Here is an 18,328-nt window from a genome sequence, read left to right on the forward strand (position 1 = left end):
AAGTATGCACTCAATAAGTAATAATAATAATAAGAGGAATATACAGATAATACTGAAAAGTTTTGATTAAATAAATATTGTATATAATTTAAGCACAATAATATCTTGTTAGAAATTATTTACAGGATAAGCAGATGTTATTAACTTTTCCAATATATACAACATGAGTTTTTACCAGGTTTGATGACTTGCTTTTCATTTAAATGTAGTTTGGTTTCAGTGAACTCATTGAAGGTCAAGGTAGAATTTGCTTTCAAAATATCTGGCATGTATTGTGGTTTACAAGTCTTGTATTTTTTACCATTTGCTAATTGACCATATGAATTATCTCCCCATAAAAGTACACTTTTATCGTTGGTAGTACCAACAACAAAATCGCCTCCACATGATAAGTCTTCAATCTTTGTGGAATCATTATTACTTACTTTGATTGGAGATGGTTCTTCTTGTGAATTTTTGTATCTACCGTTTCCCAAAGTACCATTCTTACCATTACCAAAAGAGAAAAATATTCTTTTACTAATATTTGAATTGTTTTTATAGTATTCATTTTCTGTTTGACTTGTCATTTCAACAAAGGAAGTTTCATCAGAAGCAAAAATATTCTGACATTTAAATTTTTCATCTCTTGTAAAATAAGATTGAAATTTTCCAATCTTTTTAGGGTATGAAACATATTCATTATTATATGAAATTGGTAATCCTAATTGGCCAAAAAGGTTAGAACCAAATGCAAATACACTCCCTTCTTTATCTTTTGCAATTGTATGTCTAGCACCGCATGCAATTTGATCAATTTCTCTTGTAATTAACTTTTTATCTTCATTCAATCCTGCATTCAATAATTCGATCTCATATAACTTATTAGTTTTGGGCATAGGATCGAATTGAGAAAAAATAGGTATCCCAAATTGCCCATATGATTTAATATTATCATTTCTCACATCCGTTATACCAGTAGAACAAGAATATGCTTTGCATGCATTTGATATCAATACTAGATGATTATCACCTGTATCGAAATCTTTGATGTAGTTTTCATTTTTATGTTTAAATGCTTGATCAGTATCCAAACTTAAATTATAGTTCTGATATGTTTTCCATGGTTTAACCCACGATCTTCTTGAGCTAATATGACTATATCTCATCTCATGATCAGCTACTGGGATAATTAAAATCTTACCAGCTTTTGTTAAAGCGTAAGCTATTTCATTAGAATATTTAACACTAATTAGATTTTGATCAATAAGGAGGAACTCATGGCTGCTGGTGTCCCATTTAATTAGATCACCATTTTGGTCAATTGCTAAATTTGGTAAACTATCCTTTGGAGATAAACAAATATCTCTAAATTTTTGGTTATCAAACTGAGATATTCTCGTCGGATACAAGAGATCATTTGTTGCTGTTTGACCCCAAACATATACACCTGGCACATCGAAAGCCTTCTCATCGATAGGTATTATGGGCAATATGGGAGCCGTGGATTTGGTATTATCAGATTTCTTTTTTGATGATTTCTTTTGTATTGAATCCTTATTGTATTTTAGGTCAAACCTCAATTTGCGATCTAAGTACCACCTATGAATTGAAGTCCATTTACTGTAAATTGTAATAACCCCACCTAATGTTACTAATATTCCTAGACCTTGTAACATAGCCTTCAGCTTGGCCATCTTTTCTATTCTATCTGCATATTCCTTACTCAATTCTTCCTCTGATTTCTCTTGCCATTGGAAGTTTTGTCGTTTCTTATCTGCCTTATATTCATTTGATGTTAACCTTGGAGCAAGTAACTCAGCCTCATCATATTTTGGAGTATTTGAGGACTTCCTGGTGAAACTTTTGTTCAAAAGGGCAAACGTTTGCAATTGATGATTGCAATTCAATAATCTATAGGTTATCCCCTTTTTTAGCAATTGTCTTCTTATCATCAAAATCTATGAAATTTTCCCTTATATAACTGAGTTACTTAGCAGCATACAAAAAATGTATTCTTTTAACTAACAATTGAAAGTATATTCTGTTCAGAATTGGATTGATATTTAATATATCAAAGTAACTTCACAGTGTCTTACTTACTTACTTTCGATTTTCCAATGACTAATGAAGATTATTAAAATTCTTTTTTATCTTTCCTTAAATATAAGATTTTGCTAAAAGAAATAAAAATAATTCTAATAACTTTTATAACAGTTTAATTGATATAAAACGTAAAGGTTATAGGATAAGATATTATTATACTTGAAAGTAAGAGAAAGGAAATTGTCATCATTATATTGGTGTTGACGTTATTAATTTTGTAGTGGGCGAATTAGGTGATCAATAACGGAATAATCAAGCAATGCTTTCTCATGGTTTAAGGTTCAGCAGTAGATATAACGTGAATTTAAGAACAGTTAATGCTGCGAGGACTTTAAAAACAACAGGAATACGACTGAATGATTTTGATACTGTTCATATCAGAAATACTAGTAAATATAGGCAGTTATTGATTGAGAGGGGTAAATTTAGCTCGCAACAGGCTGCTACTATTGTAAATTTAATGTCAGATGCCATGAAGGGAGGTGTTAATCATGTCTCGCAAGATTTAGCCAAAAGAGAAAGACTAACGCAACTGACCTACCAACAAAGAGTCGATTTCGCTAAATTAAGAGATCAATTGTTGACCTCAGATCGAAGTGAATTCCACAACATTCAAAACGAGTATGAAAGCATACGAACGGACCTTGAGAAGTTAAGAAGTAAAATGAAACAAGAGATCACGAAAGCAAATGCAGGTTTTAAACTTGATCTGTCGTTAGAGAAAGGACGTGTAAGGGATGAGAGCAGTCATCATGACTTGAAGATTAAAGAAATTGATACGAGAATTGATCAGGAAATAGTAAATATGAAAGTACAAATCGACTCAGTGAAGACGCAAGTCTTACAGTGGCTATTTGGTGTCTGCACAGGTACATTTGCATTGATGTTAGCATATGTCAGACTTATATCGTAGATATATATGTATACAACATAATAATAAACGGATTTATAATATAACTATATGGATTAAAGGTCTACATATAAAACTTGAATTAGTATAAGTATATATATATGTGTGTTTATATATGATAATGGAAAGTTTTAGTTGTCAGTGGAAGACTAATTTGAAACACTCTATAAGTGGAAGATTTCATTTAAGATCTTAACGGTTTCTTCTGGGTTGGTGACAGAGTGACCGATAGTTCTTTTATCTTCGTAGATTTCGTAATCATTACCACCCTTGAAGGTTTTGTCACCGAAGAAGTGAATTTCCTTGAAGTTGTCTGCTTGGACATGTTGTAGACAGTAAGTCTTGTCCCAACCAGTTGGGAAAACGTCGAAGGAGATTTGACCACCAATAGAGTAAGTTAAACCGTAGTCTGGGAATTCATCCTTTAAAGCTTGGACGAATTTTTCTCTAACATTGTGTTGCTTGTCGTACTTTTCGTATTCATTTCTTTCTTCAGTGGAAGCATTTCTACCGATTGGAGAAACATTGATCATACCATTTCTAAATTCCACGAAGGTACCTCTTCTCTTTGGTAACTCTATGTTAGATAAGTATTTTAGAATGAAAACGACAAGTTTGTTGTATTTTTCTTCACCGATCCAGTTGATAAAGGATTGAGAAGCTAATTCCTTACCTAATCTGTAAGCAGTTAAACCATTCTCAGAGAAGGAATAGTCGAAGTCATCTAAGACAGTAGCACCTAATTGTTCGACTTGCTTGGATAAATCAGAACCACCGACGAAACCAATTACAACCTTCTTTCTTAATTTTTGTAAAGTTTCCTTGACATTTGGAGTAATGAATAATCTAGCTGGGGTTAAAGTACCGTCAACGTCAAATAAGACTAAAGTTTCTGGGTTTTCCTTGTATGCGAATTCAGCAGCAACCATTGTGTGTGTAGATATCTAATAGATAAGTTGATGTGTACTAAAAATCGATCAGTTCACAGTCAGAGAGATGAGTCTAAAAAGATAAGAATTAAGTAAAGAATAAAATACAAAAATCCATGTAACAAGGCTTGACATCGGAAAATTATTTAACTAACTGATATATTTATCTTATATATATATATATGTGTGTGTGTGTGTGTGTGCTGAGAGTATCAAACAAGATGCTAAACAAAAGAACGAAAATATCCAACCAAAAAATCGATGGGTGAAATAACAAGATGATAAGAGAATGAGAAAACTAGAGAATTCAATCAAGTTGGACAACACGTATGCTATCGAGACGACACGTATGCTATCGAGACGACACGTAAAGTCTCGAGAGTAAGAACATCTTGAATCTGTCTGTAGGCCACAAGTAATGAGCAACAGTTACGCCAAAAGTAGAAGCACCGATAGTTTGAAGTCTCGAGATGCTTGAGAGTTCAAAGCTTTATTGTTAAGTTACACGTAAAGAGTAAGAGCCAATTGCTGCGTACAGCAGGGACGTTGCGAAAGAGACACATGTTGTTTGAGGACGGGTCGATTGAAACGGTGGATTTTGTAAGAGTTTGCAGAGATTGAGCATCGGTTGACCGAGGACACTGGTACAACAGATGGATTAGGATATCTAATTCCCAAGACAGTGCTGCGTTTATAATGGTTGTTCCTCTCGTTGTCTCTGGTGGAAGGTTTGTGCAGATTCGAAGTTCGAATGAAAAAAGAAAAATTTTTCACTCAAAGCATTTCAAGAGATAGTTGCTTGCAAGAGTAACTGAACGTAAACAATACAAAAGTTACTTGTCCTTCTTGGACGGGTCCTTTGGAGTCGTTTGAACTGTTCCAGTAGTAATACTATTACTACTGCACTCGATACAGAGAATACTTTAAAATAAACTGAAAATAAATGTCGATTTAATATAACGAAATTATATAATATATACTTAGTTGTAAGCATATTAATAGTATGATAAATTAACTAATATTATGAGTTTAAGCTTGGTTAGCGAAGTAAGCTGGGAATTCTCTCATGTTAGCTTCTAATGGACCCTTCTTGGATAAGAACTTAACGAAAGCACCGTCATCCTTAACTTCACCGGCCTCCATTCTCTTGACGTATTCAGCTCTGTCTAAAGAGGTGAAACCCCATTTCTTGGAGATAATGATCTTTTGTTGGCCTGGGAACTTGTATCTGGCTCTTCTTAACCCTTCAATGACAACGTCCTTGTTGCTGTCCTTGGTTCTGACAGAGAAGATAATTTGACCAATGTCAACTCTGGCAGCTAAACCATGTGGCTTACCCCAAGCACCTCTCATACCTTGTTGCAATCTATCGGCACCAGCACAAGACAACATCTTGTTGATTCTTAAGACGTGGAAAGGATGAACTCTGACTCTTAAATGGAAAGCATCTCTACCGGAGACCTTGGTCATGTACTTGTTAGCACAAATACGGGCGGCTTCTAAAGCTTCGGAAGATAATTGTTCCAATTCGTTGGAGACTAAATGAACACATAGAGGGAATTCTCCGACTGTGGCCTTCTTTTTACCTAAATCATAGATTCTGATCTTAGAGTCTGGGACAGCTCTGTTGTATCTAGACTTTGGGTAAGGCTTGTTCTTTTGGTATCTGTAACATCTAGCAGGTCTTCTAGCCATTTTGAATGATTTAATTACTAGAATGTACTGTTCTCTTTATGTGTTGAACAGAACGAGAATAACACAAGAAATGCCATTAAATAATGAATTTACAATAAATGACCGAGCCATAATTCAATGTTTTATACTACTAATTCTATTCTCTTTATATACAATCCTACAAATTTGTTCAATTAGTAAGCCACCTCTTCGGAAAGTGCGAGCACCATTCTTCCGCAAAAAATAAAAGACGACAACACGAAACGCATTAAAGTGCGTTTTTTGAAAAAAAATAAAAAAATAAAAAATGTTTTTTAGATTACTTTGAGGATGTGTGGGTGTGGAAATCATGGCAGTCACTTGGAAAGGTGTATTTGCTCACGTGATTTATATTTTATAGTGAAAAATTTTAGCTCATCTCATCTCATCTCATATTAGTACTTAGTGCACTTGGTCAAGAGTAAGAACTATATAAGGTATCGGTATATGAGTATTCTCTTTTTTGATGGTGCTTGGTACTGTTCGCTGCAATAGAACAGTAGCCATCGCTGACAGCAAGGAACAATGGGTAGATATTCTGTGAAGAGATATAAAACCAAGAGAAGAACCAAGGATTTGGATTTGATATACAATGAGCTGACCTCAAAGGAGAAGATACACGGCTTGTTAAACCAGCCTATGGATGAAACCAAACCTGGTCTGGGTCAACACTACTGCATACACTGTGCTAAGTACATGGAAACTGCCATCGCCCTGAAAACACATTTGAAGACAAAAGTTCATAAGAGGAGAGTTAAAGAATTAAAAGAGGTGCCATACACTCAAGAGGTTGCTAATGCCGCAGCAGGAGTTGATTTGAATAAGTTTTTAAATAGAGTTGAACAGATTAAAACTAAGGTCGGTATTGAGAAAAATGATAACGAAGTCTTATTAAAAGATCATTTAACTGAAAAATTATCTAATATTAAATCAACTGAGCCAACTCTGCCTTGGGTCACCGAAGAAAACGTCGAACAACCTGTGGAGGCAACTAGCAGTACGCAAGATGAAATTAAGATGGATTAGATATATATATATAATAAATAATAGCAATAGAAAAGAAATAAGTAAGATAATTTAACATGCATGCATTTCACCAAAACACAAAACATCAAAATTTCAAAGCTATCTCTATTCACAAACATATATATATATATATATATATATATATATATGTAACATATCGTTATGGCTTATTTGGCTTGTCCAAAATCGTAGTGGCCTGTTGCTTCAGCATGTTTTGCAACGTCTCGTTCACCAACTAAGATCCTTTGACATGTGTTGCACTTGATTCTATCCTTGTGTGTGTTGAATGAGTATCCATTATCCTTCAGTTGTTTTGCGATAGACAACGCTCCCGATAACACTATGTTACTATTCAATTCTTCGTTCTTATCGAAAACAGTTTTTTTATTGCTTTCAATCTCCACTGAATCGTAATGCACACCGTTGAAGACAATCATTATAAACTTATCGTACTTATCCTCATTGAATTTGCTAATATCTTCTCCATCAATGTCCACAACGTAAATTGCAACCTCTAATTTCTCTGATAATATAGAAATCTCGATACCACCACCCCAGGAATCCTTTTTAAGAATCCAACTTGCATATTCTTTATTACTTTTCTCCAATATAGCACTGTTATAAAAATCAGGTTTCTTTAGAATTTCATCAGAAACTATCTTTCGAAGTTCTTGCGCTAACGTGATCTCCTTATACATGCAATAGGATATAGAATGGAATAGACAAGAGTTATCATCTGGAACCACATGCGTCTGTAAGACTTTTTCTCCTTCACCAGGTATCTCAACATATATCTGAGTTTCTTTCAATATTTTAGCAGGGGTTTCAGAAACAACCGATCCTGTCCCCTTGAACCCATCACTTTCAAGGACTAAGCTTATCTTCTCACCAGAACTTATATTCAAATTATCTAGTTTCTGGCATAAATTCTCTTGATTCAATTCAACTTTAACAGGTGGATAACCGTATCTAATAGATATTATTTTACTCTCAATTGCCACTTTATTCACTAAATCTTGAAGAGTTGAGTCATTATCTAAAGTTAAAACTTCATTGAAGCCATTTTGACCAGTTATCTTTAATCTCATTTTTTGTAGATGCGATTGTATGTTATGACACTTGAACTTATTCAATAACTGTTGAATAAACATTGGTAAATAATCATTGTTAGTCGTAATCTTGAACCTTTTAAATAAAGTTCATTTTAGCAAAGGGAGCGAACCTCGAAGGAAAAGTAAACGCCGGTATTTAAGGTACACGATGAGTCCCTCTCAAGAAGTAAAATATAAGAATGGATATGTTTGATTAGTTATATATGTATGTATGTGTATGTTTGTGTGTGTTTTTAAACAGATTTGACAATGGTTATCCTTTTCTTTATTTTATTCAGTACTCCAGTACGTCAAAACGATCTTTGTTATTATCCTCATGGATTCATTCAATTCGTCAACGGTCTTCTGGATAACATAGTTTTGGTATGTTTGAATTGAGCATAATAATGTGACACAACATAATAATATAATTATTATGTAATTATGAGTGTTACTTGCTTTATCTTCAAGTTTCTTACTATTTGATTTTTCTCCGTTTCTGGCAGTTTGAGTAGAGACTGGTTTAGAATTATTTGATGGTTCAAGTATTTTTTGTATTTTTGAACTCTCTTTTATTTTATACGTTGGATTATCAATTGAAATCTTCTTCTTCGGTGGAACTGACTTTGATTGAATTGTGTGCTTTCTGACATACTCCTGTATAAATGGAATCATTTCTTTATTCACAGAAATCTGGCCACTTTTGCAACTGGAGTCAATCATTCCTTTTATCCAACTGCTGCCGGTCCAGTCAACCCAATAAGATATTTTAAGAACACATGTATTATCATCTCCCCAACTAAATTGGTACCTAGTTTTCATCGAAAAACTGTCTCCACTAGGAACATCAGGAGTGGTTGTTGTATTCAAGACATCAATATGATCTGTGAAATCCATACGTAAAATAGTGTCTCTAGTAAAACATGTTGTCGATTTGGGCCCTATTGGATAATTCAAGGCTTTTGTATATTTGTACTCGCGATAGGTATTGCCATCTTCATCTATATTGTCTTCATATATGCCAAACCCTGAAAATTCTGTATTACTTTGAACTTTACCAAATTCTAGCCAGAAATTGTAATTCAAATCAGAGAACATTAACTGGAAGACTAATCCGGGAGGAGAATTTAGAACTGTCTCTGATAACACATATTCATTTTTATGCAGTTTTTCTGAAGAACCTGATGTTTTAGAATGAATAGCTGGCCCATTATATGAATATTTAGAATCTGGTTTTAAAATATAAATAGATTGGTTTGAATTATCTAAATCACATAAGCTATCCTCTGTACCAGTAACTTGGGCGTCAACATTGTCATAGTCAAACTCGATATCAGAGTCGTTATCATTTGTAAAATTCAATTCACTGGTAGAATAATCATCGACAGATCTTATAGCATTTTGTATAAGTTCATCATTATTTTCTGAAATCTTTCTCTGGTTATGGAGATTTTCTCCAGAAGGACACTTATTATTGTGTGTTAATAGTAATGTGGGTGATAACGCCCTGTTAGCATGTTCTGTGTTATTTACTCCACTGTACAATATTGACTGACTCGAATGTGAATCATTTAACAAGGTATGCAAATCAGCAATCAATAAATTTGTCTTTTTTTGTTTACTGTTCTTTGAAGTTATTAATAAATCACCGTTAGTTGTCTTTACCACGATATTTGATTTCCCACTCAATTTAATTTTTAATACATCTGTAAACAACAATGTAAAGTTAAAATTTAACCCATTTAATGACTTAGAGTTGAATGACAGATGATGTGATGAAATATAGAGATCGCCAAAATAAGTGACGTTTTTCTTTCCTAGTATATCTATAATAATTTTGAAGTTTTCAAAGGTATCTATCAATCTTTCATCTTCTGCAATAGATTGAAATAAATTATGGAAAATCTTATCTCTTGTCGTTGATGCAAAATGTTGTTTCTCTGAAAATTTATCTAACGAATAATTTTGATCCATATCATGATTTCCTTTTCCAAAGGCTAAACTTGTCATTACATTACCTAGAAATGAGTAATTACTGGCGTTTTGGTCGTTAGCATTGTTCGGATTGAAATCTAGAGATTTATTTTGGCGATCATTCTTTTCTTTACTATCCAATTGATAAGAACCTTTATCCACGAATCCATTCACCAACTTCAATGCCTCATTATCATCTGAATAAGTTGCACCATTTTCTGATAAAGAGTTAATCTCAGAGACATGCGGGTCAGCAGGCAATGATTTCATTGAGATGTGATCTGAACCCATTCTCATCAAGGACCTTTTCGTAGTGAGCACATGTTGCGAATGCTTGGTTTGCAAAGTACCTCTACTACCTTTCGAACAGATCTCATCTACATCACTCATGTTCCCTGAATTTTCTCCACTACTCTCCTCATAACTTGGCCTGGTCGATATTTTTAGCACGGTTTCAGATGTACTATTAGCAATTGTAGAATTACTAGCATTCTTAATATCTTGTAATCTATTATCATTGGCACTGTATTTATTCCACAATAACCTCGACATTGCAAAACAAGTATATTGATGCCTTTCTGTTATTATTCTGGATATGTCTCTTGAACTTTTTAAGTAATTGGCTCCTTTATATAGATAATCTTCGAAATGTATTATAAGTAGAGATGATCAATTTGCGAATCTTAAACGAGCCCTAAAATTGATACAAATTTTGAATAAGATAAAACTAGAACCAAGTACGAATGAAACATGATACTGTTCTGTCTTATTAGAATAATAGTTTAAAAAGAACTAATTGGCCTATCTAATAATGTTATGTTATATACTGTGTTTAAATCCCAAATCAGATAAGCAAACCCTTTTAAAAAGTAGATTATCTCTTGCATTTAAAGTACTCTCTTCGATGGCTCTTCCAGGTTACAAAGATGGCAGAAAGAAATAAACCAGTTGCTAATATATATAAGAGGGTTTAACACTCCGTGGATTGGAGTGATTGTCTGAGGTAACATCTCTTACTTTCGAATTGTAATATTTATTTAACAGACGTTAAAAGATATTCGCATTCTTTAAGTATGGCTTTCCGATTCCTCCGCATTTAAGATCTTTCGATATTGAAATTGTTGATAGTAAACTATAAGATATATAAAATGAGAACACAAGATTTATGGTGGTTCTTGCATTGGATACAGTCTAATTCTGAGTTGTTATATTAGTGAGAGAGGTAGATATAAGGGCTCGATTTGATTGTTTTGTCGTTGTTGTTTTTTTTAAATCCTTTATTGAGAGATTTTTTTGAAGATGTTACTGATGCCTAGATTAGTGCCAGTGCAAAGGACAACGAGTTTCTTTAAACATATTCCTTCTATTTTGGTTAATTCTAACAGATCCTTTCATGCCTCCCAGTTAAGAAAAGCAGGTATAGATGAGGAAGAGTCGAAAGTGCTTACCACTATTCAATCTAGTTTGACTGATGCTGATAACGTGGCTTTGAATAAATTGAGAAATATTGGTATTTCTGCACATATAGATTCTGGTAAGACTACATTCACAGAACGTGTGTTGTATTATACTGGTAGAATTGATGCTATCCATGAAGTTCGTGGTAGAGATAGTGTTGGTGCTAAGATGGATTCTATGGACTTAGAGAGAGAAAAGGGCATTACCATCCAAAGTGCTGCAACTTACTGTTCCTGGGAGAAAGATGGTCAGAAATATCATTACAATTTAATTGATACACCAGGCCATATTGATTTCACTATTGAAGTGGAAAGGGCTTTGAGAGTGTTAGATGGTGCTGTCATGATTTTATGTGCAGTATCTGGTGTTCAATCTCAAACTGTCACCGTTGATAGGCAGATGAGAAGATACAACGTTCCTCGTATTACCTTCATTAATAAGATGGACCGTATGGGTGCCAATCCTTGGAGAGCTATTGAACAAATCAACAATAAATTAAAAATTTCAGCAGCTGCTATTCAAGTTCCAATTGGTTCTGAGTCAGAATTAAACGGTGTTGTTGATATTATTAATAGAGAAGCTTTGTATAATAAAGGTCCTCAAGGAGAAATTGTTGAAAAGGGACCGGTGCCAGATGAATTAAAGGACTTAGTTGAAGAAAAAAGATCAATCTTGATTGAAAAATTAGCTGATGTAGACGATGAGATTGCCGAACTATTCATTGATGAACAAGAACCAACTGTCGAGCAAATCAAATCTGCTATCAGAAGAGCTACTACGGCTAGAACGTTTACACCTGTTTTAATGGGTACAGCTTTAGGAAATACTGGTATTCAACCTATGCTTAATGCTATCGTCGATTATTTGCCAAATCCTTCTGAAGTTGTGAACACAGCATTGGACATCTCAAAAAACGAAACTAAAGTATCACTGATTCCTTCATTAAGTAAACCATTTGTTGGTTTAGCATTTAAATTAGAAGAAGGTAAATATGGTCAACTAACGTATATTCGTGTTTATCAAGGTAAATTGAGGAAAGGTAGTTACATTTCAAATGTTAAGAATGGTAAAAAAATTAAGGTTGCCAGATTAGTGAGAATGCATTCTGACGAAATGGAAGATGTTGAAGAAGTTGGCCCAGGTGAGATTTGCGCTACATTTGGTATTGACTGTTCTTCAGGTGACACATTTACTGATGGTTCATTACAATATTCCATGACATCCATGTATGTTCCAGATGCAGTTGTTTCCCTTTCGATCAAACCTAAGACAAAAGATTCAACTAACTTTTCAAAAGCGTTTAATCGTTTCCAGAAGGAAGATCCAACTTTTAGAGTAAAGTTTGATCCCGAATCAAAAGAAACTATCATTTCTGGTATGGGTGAACTTCATTTAGAAATTTATGTCGAAAGAATGAAAAGAGAATACAACGTTGAATGTGAAACAGGGAAACCACAAGTCTCTTACAGAGAATCTATTACAATGCCAGCTGATTTCGATTATGTTCATAAGAAACAATCCGGTGGTGCTGGTCAATATGGTAGAGTCATTGGTACTTTATCAAATATTGAAGGTGAAACCAAAGAAAACATTTTTGAAACGGCTGTAGTCGGTGGTAAAATTTCAGAAAAATATTTAGCAGCATGTGGGAAAGGTTTTGAAGAGGCTTGTGAAAAAGGTCCTCTTACTGGTCACAGGGTCATCGGTGTGAAGATGTTAATCAATGATGGTGCCATTCATGCGGTTGATTCTAATGAATTGTCATTCAAGACTGCCACCATGAGTGCATTTCGTGAATCCTTCTTGAGAGCAAATCCAGTTATTTTGGAACCAATAATGACTGTCACAGTTACCTGTCCTAATGAATTTCAAGGTAATGTGAATAGTTTATTAAATAAACTTCAAGCTGTTATTCAAGATACTGAAAATGGACACGATGAATTTACCATCAAGGCTGAGTGTCCCTTAAGTACTATGTTTGGATTTGCTACTTCTTTAAGAGCATCTACTCAAGGGAAAGGTGAATTTTCTTTGGAGTTTAGTCATTATTCTGCAACGCCTCCACACGTTCAAAAACAATTAATGGCCGAATACGCTAAAAAGCACAAATAAGAAGATTGCTTTAATGATATTTAATCATGTGAGTTTATATATTAATTCTTGTAAATAAACTATGTATATAACTAATCTAATTCAAAATCATTAGTACTGTAAAAAGTTCTCCATATTATTTTGCTTACAATTTTCAATTTTTATTTTCAGTGGAATCTTTGTTGGTTGCTTTAGCTTTTCTAGCTTTTCTAGCCTTTCTATTCTTCTTTTGTGGTTTTTCAGCTGTAGCTTCATCGTTATTTGTATTTGAAGATGCCTTTTCCTTTTGTTCTACGGGCAACGTAAATGTGCAGTTACCGACAGTTTCACCAAAAACCAAAGGACCGATCCATGGCTGTATATTCCATTGTAATTTAAATGTAAGTTCTCTTCCTGCAAATTTATCTTCTAGATCCCAAACTGCGTATTTTGATTTTTCTGATTTTATAGATAAAACTGCGTTTTCCTTGTCTGCTATAATTTTATCCCAAAATGTGACAGTATTTTTAGTATTTTTCTCATCACCATTGTATTCAGCCACCAAATAAGCAAATATTTGCTTAGTATTCCAATTGAAAAAAGGTGTAAAGTCTGCATCCAAATCAAAAGTGATTTTAGCATTTTCCTTTGGCTTGCCAGTGGTTGAGCCAAAAAACCTACTTGATCTAACATTTATATTAGAGTTTAAAGTGTTTATCGCAACTGGAGTTTGAAATACGTTATTCTGTTGTAAATGAAACCATGAGGTGGCAATGACAAACCCTATAATTAGAAAACTATAAGTCAATGCCTGGTTTGTAACATTTTGGAAACGTTGCGAGAGAGAATACATGTTCGAAAACGCTACAATGAAAAGGTACTGTTCATTGTTTTTTATTTGTAAAGACTAACTGCCACTAATTGTACTTTTGAGCTGGACAAGTATGAAGATAAAGACCACTTATATAAACCAGTCGAACCTGCATTGTCCTTGTTCCAAGTAGATCTAACTGGCAGTAGCTTAACAGCTATTTCCAGATTTCGTTCAATATATCAATTTCGTCACTTAATTTCGTCGCTTTGTACGTCATACAGAAAGATGATACGTTGTGAGACGTCACAAAATAAAGCGTCAGTGGGCATACCAGACCTAGCAATTACTCATGAAACGGTGTCAATATTTCGATTATCTTTTGGAATCATGAGAAAAATACGGAAATTTTGCAATGGCAGTGATTGTTCAATGATTAAAATCGACAAATCTATGGTTTAATCACATACGTCTAAGTGAAAAGTTTCGCGAACAGATCTTAGAAGTTTGCACAGTAAGAATGTCTTCCATGATGTATGGCATCTTGCAATTTCCTGTAATTACGAAATTGAAACTCAATTACATTTGTATTGCTTCAACCTTGTTGTATTTTTTTTTTTAGGTTGAAAAATAATAAATTGTTTATGATTTGTTAGGAACACCAAGTTTTCTGCAAGTTCAATCGCCAACACTGCATATAAACAGTTCAGCTGAATTACTAAATATTATAAAATTTTTATTTATTTATTTTAAAATATAAAGACACATACTATATATAGTTTATATTATTTTTAATTACGTGATTTAAATTTAACTAAGACAACAAAATATAAAAAGGGTTAAATTTGCAATTCTTCCTCAGGTTTTTAAAGAGAGATTAAAAGGAAACCAAGTTAGAGACAGAAAATTTGTAAAAATAAATAGAATACAATCAACGGTACTAAACGATTCCCACCCGAGTTGAAGACATCACTAAATTTATTAGATATTTTATGCTTAGAAACATTTGTGGTGAACGATAGATGGACCACTTTCGTCGTATTCTTGCTTGGAGATCCACATTTGTTGGAAGGTAGTCAAAGAAGCTAAGATAGAACCACCGATCCAGACGGAGTACTTTCTCTCTGGTGGAGCAATGATCTTGACCTTCATAGAAGATGGAGCCAAAGCGGTGATTTCCTTTTGCATTCTTTCAGCAATACCTGGGAACATGGTGGTACCACCGGACATGACGATATTACCGTATAACTCCTTTCTGACATCAATGTCACACTTCATGATGGAATTGTAGGTAGTTTGATCAATACCAGCAGATTCTAAACTTAAGACAGATGGGTGGAACAAAGCTTCTGGGGCTCTGAATCTTTCGTTACCGATAGTGATAACTTGACCATCTGGTAATTCGTAAGATTTTTCGATGGAAGAAGATTGAGCGGCAGTTTGCATTTCTTGTTCGAAATCTAAAGCGACGTAACATAATTTTTCTTTAATGTCACGGACGATTTCCCTTTCAGCGGTAGTAGAGAAAGAGTAACCACGTTCAGATAAGATCTTCATCAAGTAGTCGGTTAAATCTCTACCGGCTAAATCGATTCTTAAGATAGCGTGAGGCAAGGAGAAACCGGCGTAGATTGGAACAACGTGAGTGACACCATCACCAGAATCTAAGACAATACCGGTAGTTCTACCAGAAGAGTATAGAGATAAGACAGCTTGGATAGAGACGTAGAAAGCTGGGACGTTGAAAGTTTCGAACATGATTTGAGTCATCTTTTCTCTGTTAGATTTTGGGTTCATTGGAGCTTCGGTCAGCAAGACTGGGTGTTCTTCTGGGGCAACTCTTAATTCGTTGTAGAAGGTGTGGTGCCAGATCTTTTCCATATCGTCCCAGTTGGTGACGATACCGTGTTCAATTGGGTAACGTAGGGTTAAGATACCTCTCTTGGATTGAGCTTCGTCACCGACGTAAGAGTCCTTTTGGCCCATACCGACCATAATACCTTGGTGTCTTGGTCTACCGACGATAGATGGGAAAACAGCTCTTGGGGCGTCGTCACCGGCGAAACCGGCCTTACACATACCGGAACCGTTATCAATAACTAAAGCAGCAACTTCTAAACAAAAAAAAAGAAAATTCCTAATAAATTAATAGTAACAAAACGAACAGAATTGAAATATTAATATATTAAAAATTAGAAAAAGAGCATTGTTAGTAAAATTGAATCAATTGAATTGACAAAACTTGATAGAGAGTGGACTGCCTGACATTTTTTTCTTTCTGTTCACCTGCGAAGCCCTGAAACACACAATTTGCAAATATCACGCGCGACGAATCCCCCTTTTTCAACTGTCGCGCGCGCGCGGACGGACAACAAAGGCGTCAACCACCGGCCCCCGCCACCCAATAGCAACACCGGCCAAGCACTGTGACCATATGCGTGTGTTATAGAGCCAGACACACGGCGACCATTGGTGTGTTGAATGAAGGGCCAAGGCCCTTCATTCAACACACACCGTAAAGCCAATTGAGTCTCACCAACCACGCAAAGACGACTGTCTTTTGAACATTTCCTAAGAGGATGCAAATTGAAAAACAAACCTGATCTGGCCAGCAAACGGTTAAGACCCGAATCAAAGCAGCAGCTCACTATCAAAGAACAAATGAAAAGAAAACATACCAGAATCCATTGTTTATTATGTTAGAATTATATATTTGTGTTGTTGGTGTATTGCGAACAGACAGGAAAACACAATTGGAACCAGAAGAACAACAATTTACATCTATTCTTACACACACATATATATATATATATGTGTGTGTAAAAGTACATTATAAGAATCATGAAATTGAGAACATGGCAAATTGGAAAATATAAAAATCAGAAAACAAAGAAATTTGGAAAAACTGAAATTTCAGAAAAGTTTCGTGATAACGCTCAGTTCTGGCGCGGAGAAACGGCCGGAGACGGGGCAGAAAATGGAGCGGGACAGCGGGAAGCCGTTGCAAGACGCTGTGAAACAGGCGCGCGCGCGTGCGTAGGCGCAGTGCGTTTCATGTCCGTTTTGGGAGAAATAGGAGACGTGGGCGACGGGTTTGTGCGGGCGGTTGTCAGCGCGGAGAGAGATCTGACGGTGGCTGTGTCGTGTGACGTGACTGGGTCACTGTCACGTGAGATGCACGTGACGTGCTATGTATTTTTGCTGCATAGTGGGTTGCGTTGTTCGCACGCACCTAGACATTGCACAAGCGTATAGTCATACTTAGCATATATATATACATATATATATATGCTAAGGTCATCGTATGGTTTATGCAGAGGCACGCACACATACACACAGACACACACATATATATGTGTGTTTTCTGTAATGGTTCAGTGTTGGATTGGTTACTCTCTTGTCTCTTGTCTCGTCGCATCACTCGCACTTCGCAATGGCTGGAAACGCTACTAAGAAACAGGCTAATGCTAACAATGAGAGTTTGAACACTCTCTATAAGCTGTCTATCCCGATTGTTCTGCTCTCCTACTTGCGTGTCGCTTCCGTTTCTCAACTCGTGAAGAACACAGTCTTCAACGTACCCCTCATGGCGTGTCTATATGTTTTCGAAAAAAATGCAAGACCAACCTATCGAACTGAACAAGTCACTGGCGGTGCACAGAGGAAAAGACTGGTCCACGAAGGTTCGCTCGATTTGAACCAGCAAGGTGGACTCACGGAATACATGTTCGACATGATTTATTTGTCCCTGGCTGGGAATCTGGGAAAGTTTCTGCTCAACACAAATAAAGTCTGGTACGTAGTCTATGTTGTCATCCCTCTCTATGTATTGTACAAGATCAATGGATTGAAAAACCAATTCTTTGGTTCAAAAGATTCGAAACAAGCTGGGCCCGATGGCGGGATTTCAAAAGAGTCTGCCCCATCCAAATCAAAGAGACAGACTAAACGTGAACAGAGAGGCGATAAGGCCCAAGTTAGATACAGGTAGAGTTTTCGTTAGAATATACAAGTATATATATGCTTATCTTCAAATTGCTTTGATTATAGTACATAGGTGTCTTATTTTATTCTCCGTTTTTTCAATCTCTAGCGGTAACAGAGTATGACAGCAACTAAATATACAATTAAAAAAAAATAACACACGTATGTACATCTAACACCTCCTTTAGTATATTCATCTCTTTAGTAAATATTATAGTCTTTAAAAATAAAAGTTGTTAACATTTTGCTAAATTAATTGTGCTATATGAAAATAAAA

General features: G+C 35.1%; 11 protein-coding genes across 11 annotated transcripts; 4 read left to right on the top strand and 7 right to left on the bottom strand.

Annotated features, from left to right (window-relative positions):
- Positions 1-140: 140 nt before the first annotated feature.
- On the bottom strand, positions 141-1,934 carry FMP25 (Fmp25p; the record flags this gene model as incomplete). Its single annotated transcript, XM_003685046.1, has 1 exon — positions 141-1,934. The coding sequence occupies one exon, from the start codon at positions 1,932-1,934 to the stop codon at positions 141-143; it is 1,794 nt and encodes a 597-aa protein (XP_003685094.1).
- A 410-nt stretch (positions 1,935-2,344) lies between these two features.
- On the top strand, positions 2,345-2,998 carry FMP32 (Fmp32p; the record flags this gene model as incomplete). Its single annotated transcript, XM_003685047.1, has 1 exon — positions 2,345-2,998. One exon carries the CDS (start codon positions 2,345-2,347, stop codon positions 2,996-2,998), a length of 654 nt encoding a protein of 217 aa, XP_003685095.1.
- A 161-nt stretch (positions 2,999-3,159) lies between these two features.
- SEC53 (phosphomannomutase SEC53) lies at positions 3,160-3,924 on the bottom strand (the record flags this gene model as incomplete). Its single annotated transcript, XM_003685048.1, has 1 exon — positions 3,160-3,924. The coding sequence occupies one exon, from the start codon at positions 3,922-3,924 to the stop codon at positions 3,160-3,162; it is 765 nt and encodes a 254-aa protein (XP_003685096.1).
- Positions 3,925-4,953: 1,029 nt separating this feature from the next.
- On the bottom strand, positions 4,954-5,619 carry RPL10 (60S ribosomal protein uL16; the record flags this gene model as incomplete). Its single annotated transcript, XM_003685049.1, has 1 exon — positions 4,954-5,619. The coding sequence occupies one exon, from the start codon at positions 5,617-5,619 to the stop codon at positions 4,954-4,956; it is 666 nt and encodes a 221-aa protein (XP_003685097.1).
- A 543-nt stretch (positions 5,620-6,162) lies between these two features.
- BUD20 (Bud20p) lies at positions 6,163-6,663 on the top strand (the record flags this gene model as incomplete). The annotated part of the gene is made up of 1 exon (XM_003685050.1): positions 6,163-6,663. The coding sequence occupies one exon, from the start codon at positions 6,163-6,165 to the stop codon at positions 6,661-6,663; it is 501 nt and encodes a 166-aa protein (XP_003685098.1).
- Positions 6,664-6,830: 167 nt separating this feature from the next.
- OTU1 (ubiquitin-specific protease OTU1) lies at positions 6,831-7,814 on the bottom strand (the record flags this gene model as incomplete). Its single annotated transcript, XM_003685051.1, has 1 exon — positions 6,831-7,814. The coding sequence occupies one exon, from the start codon at positions 7,812-7,814 to the stop codon at positions 6,831-6,833; it is 984 nt and encodes a 327-aa protein (XP_003685099.1).
- A 231-nt stretch (positions 7,815-8,045) lies between these two features.
- TPHA0D00220 (GRAM and VASt domain-containing protein) lies at positions 8,046-10,280 on the bottom strand (the record flags this gene model as incomplete). Its single annotated transcript, XM_003685052.1, has 1 exon — positions 8,046-10,280. The coding sequence occupies one exon, from the start codon at positions 10,278-10,280 to the stop codon at positions 8,046-8,048; it is 2,235 nt and encodes a 744-aa protein (XP_003685100.1).
- A 747-nt stretch (positions 10,281-11,027) lies between these two features.
- MEF1 (Mef1p) lies at positions 11,028-13,298 on the top strand (the record flags this gene model as incomplete). Its single annotated transcript, XM_003685053.1, has 1 exon — positions 11,028-13,298. The coding sequence occupies one exon, from the start codon at positions 11,028-11,030 to the stop codon at positions 13,296-13,298; it is 2,271 nt and encodes a 756-aa protein (XP_003685101.1).
- Positions 13,299-13,431: 133 nt separating this feature from the next.
- On the bottom strand, positions 13,432-14,109 carry SPC3 (signal peptidase complex subunit SPC3; the record flags this gene model as incomplete). Its single annotated transcript, XM_003685054.1, has 1 exon — positions 13,432-14,109. One exon carries the CDS (start codon positions 14,107-14,109, stop codon positions 13,432-13,434), a length of 678 nt encoding a protein of 225 aa, XP_003685102.1.
- A 954-nt stretch (positions 14,110-15,063) lies between these two features.
- On the bottom strand, positions 15,064-16,755 carry ACT1 (actin; the record flags this gene model as incomplete). The annotated part of the gene is made up of 2 exons (XM_003685055.1): positions 15,064-16,181; positions 16,746-16,755. The coding sequence occupies 2 exons, from the start codon at positions 16,753-16,755 to the stop codon at positions 15,064-15,066; spliced, it is 1,128 nt and encodes a 375-aa protein (XP_003685103.1).
- Positions 16,756-17,500: 745 nt separating this feature from the next.
- On the top strand, positions 17,501-18,058 carry SND2 (Snd2p; the record flags this gene model as incomplete). The annotated part of the gene is made up of 1 exon (XM_003685056.1): positions 17,501-18,058. The coding sequence occupies one exon, from the start codon at positions 17,501-17,503 to the stop codon at positions 18,056-18,058; it is 558 nt and encodes a 185-aa protein (XP_003685104.1).
- Positions 18,059-18,328: the final 270 nt, after the last annotated feature.

Source organism: Tetrapisispora phaffii, chromosome 4 (genome assembly GCF_000236905.1).
Source record: "Tetrapisispora phaffii CBS 4417 chromosome 4, complete genome".
Lineage (NCBI taxonomy): Eukaryota > Fungi > Ascomycota > Saccharomycetes > Saccharomycetales > Saccharomycetaceae > Tetrapisispora > Tetrapisispora phaffii.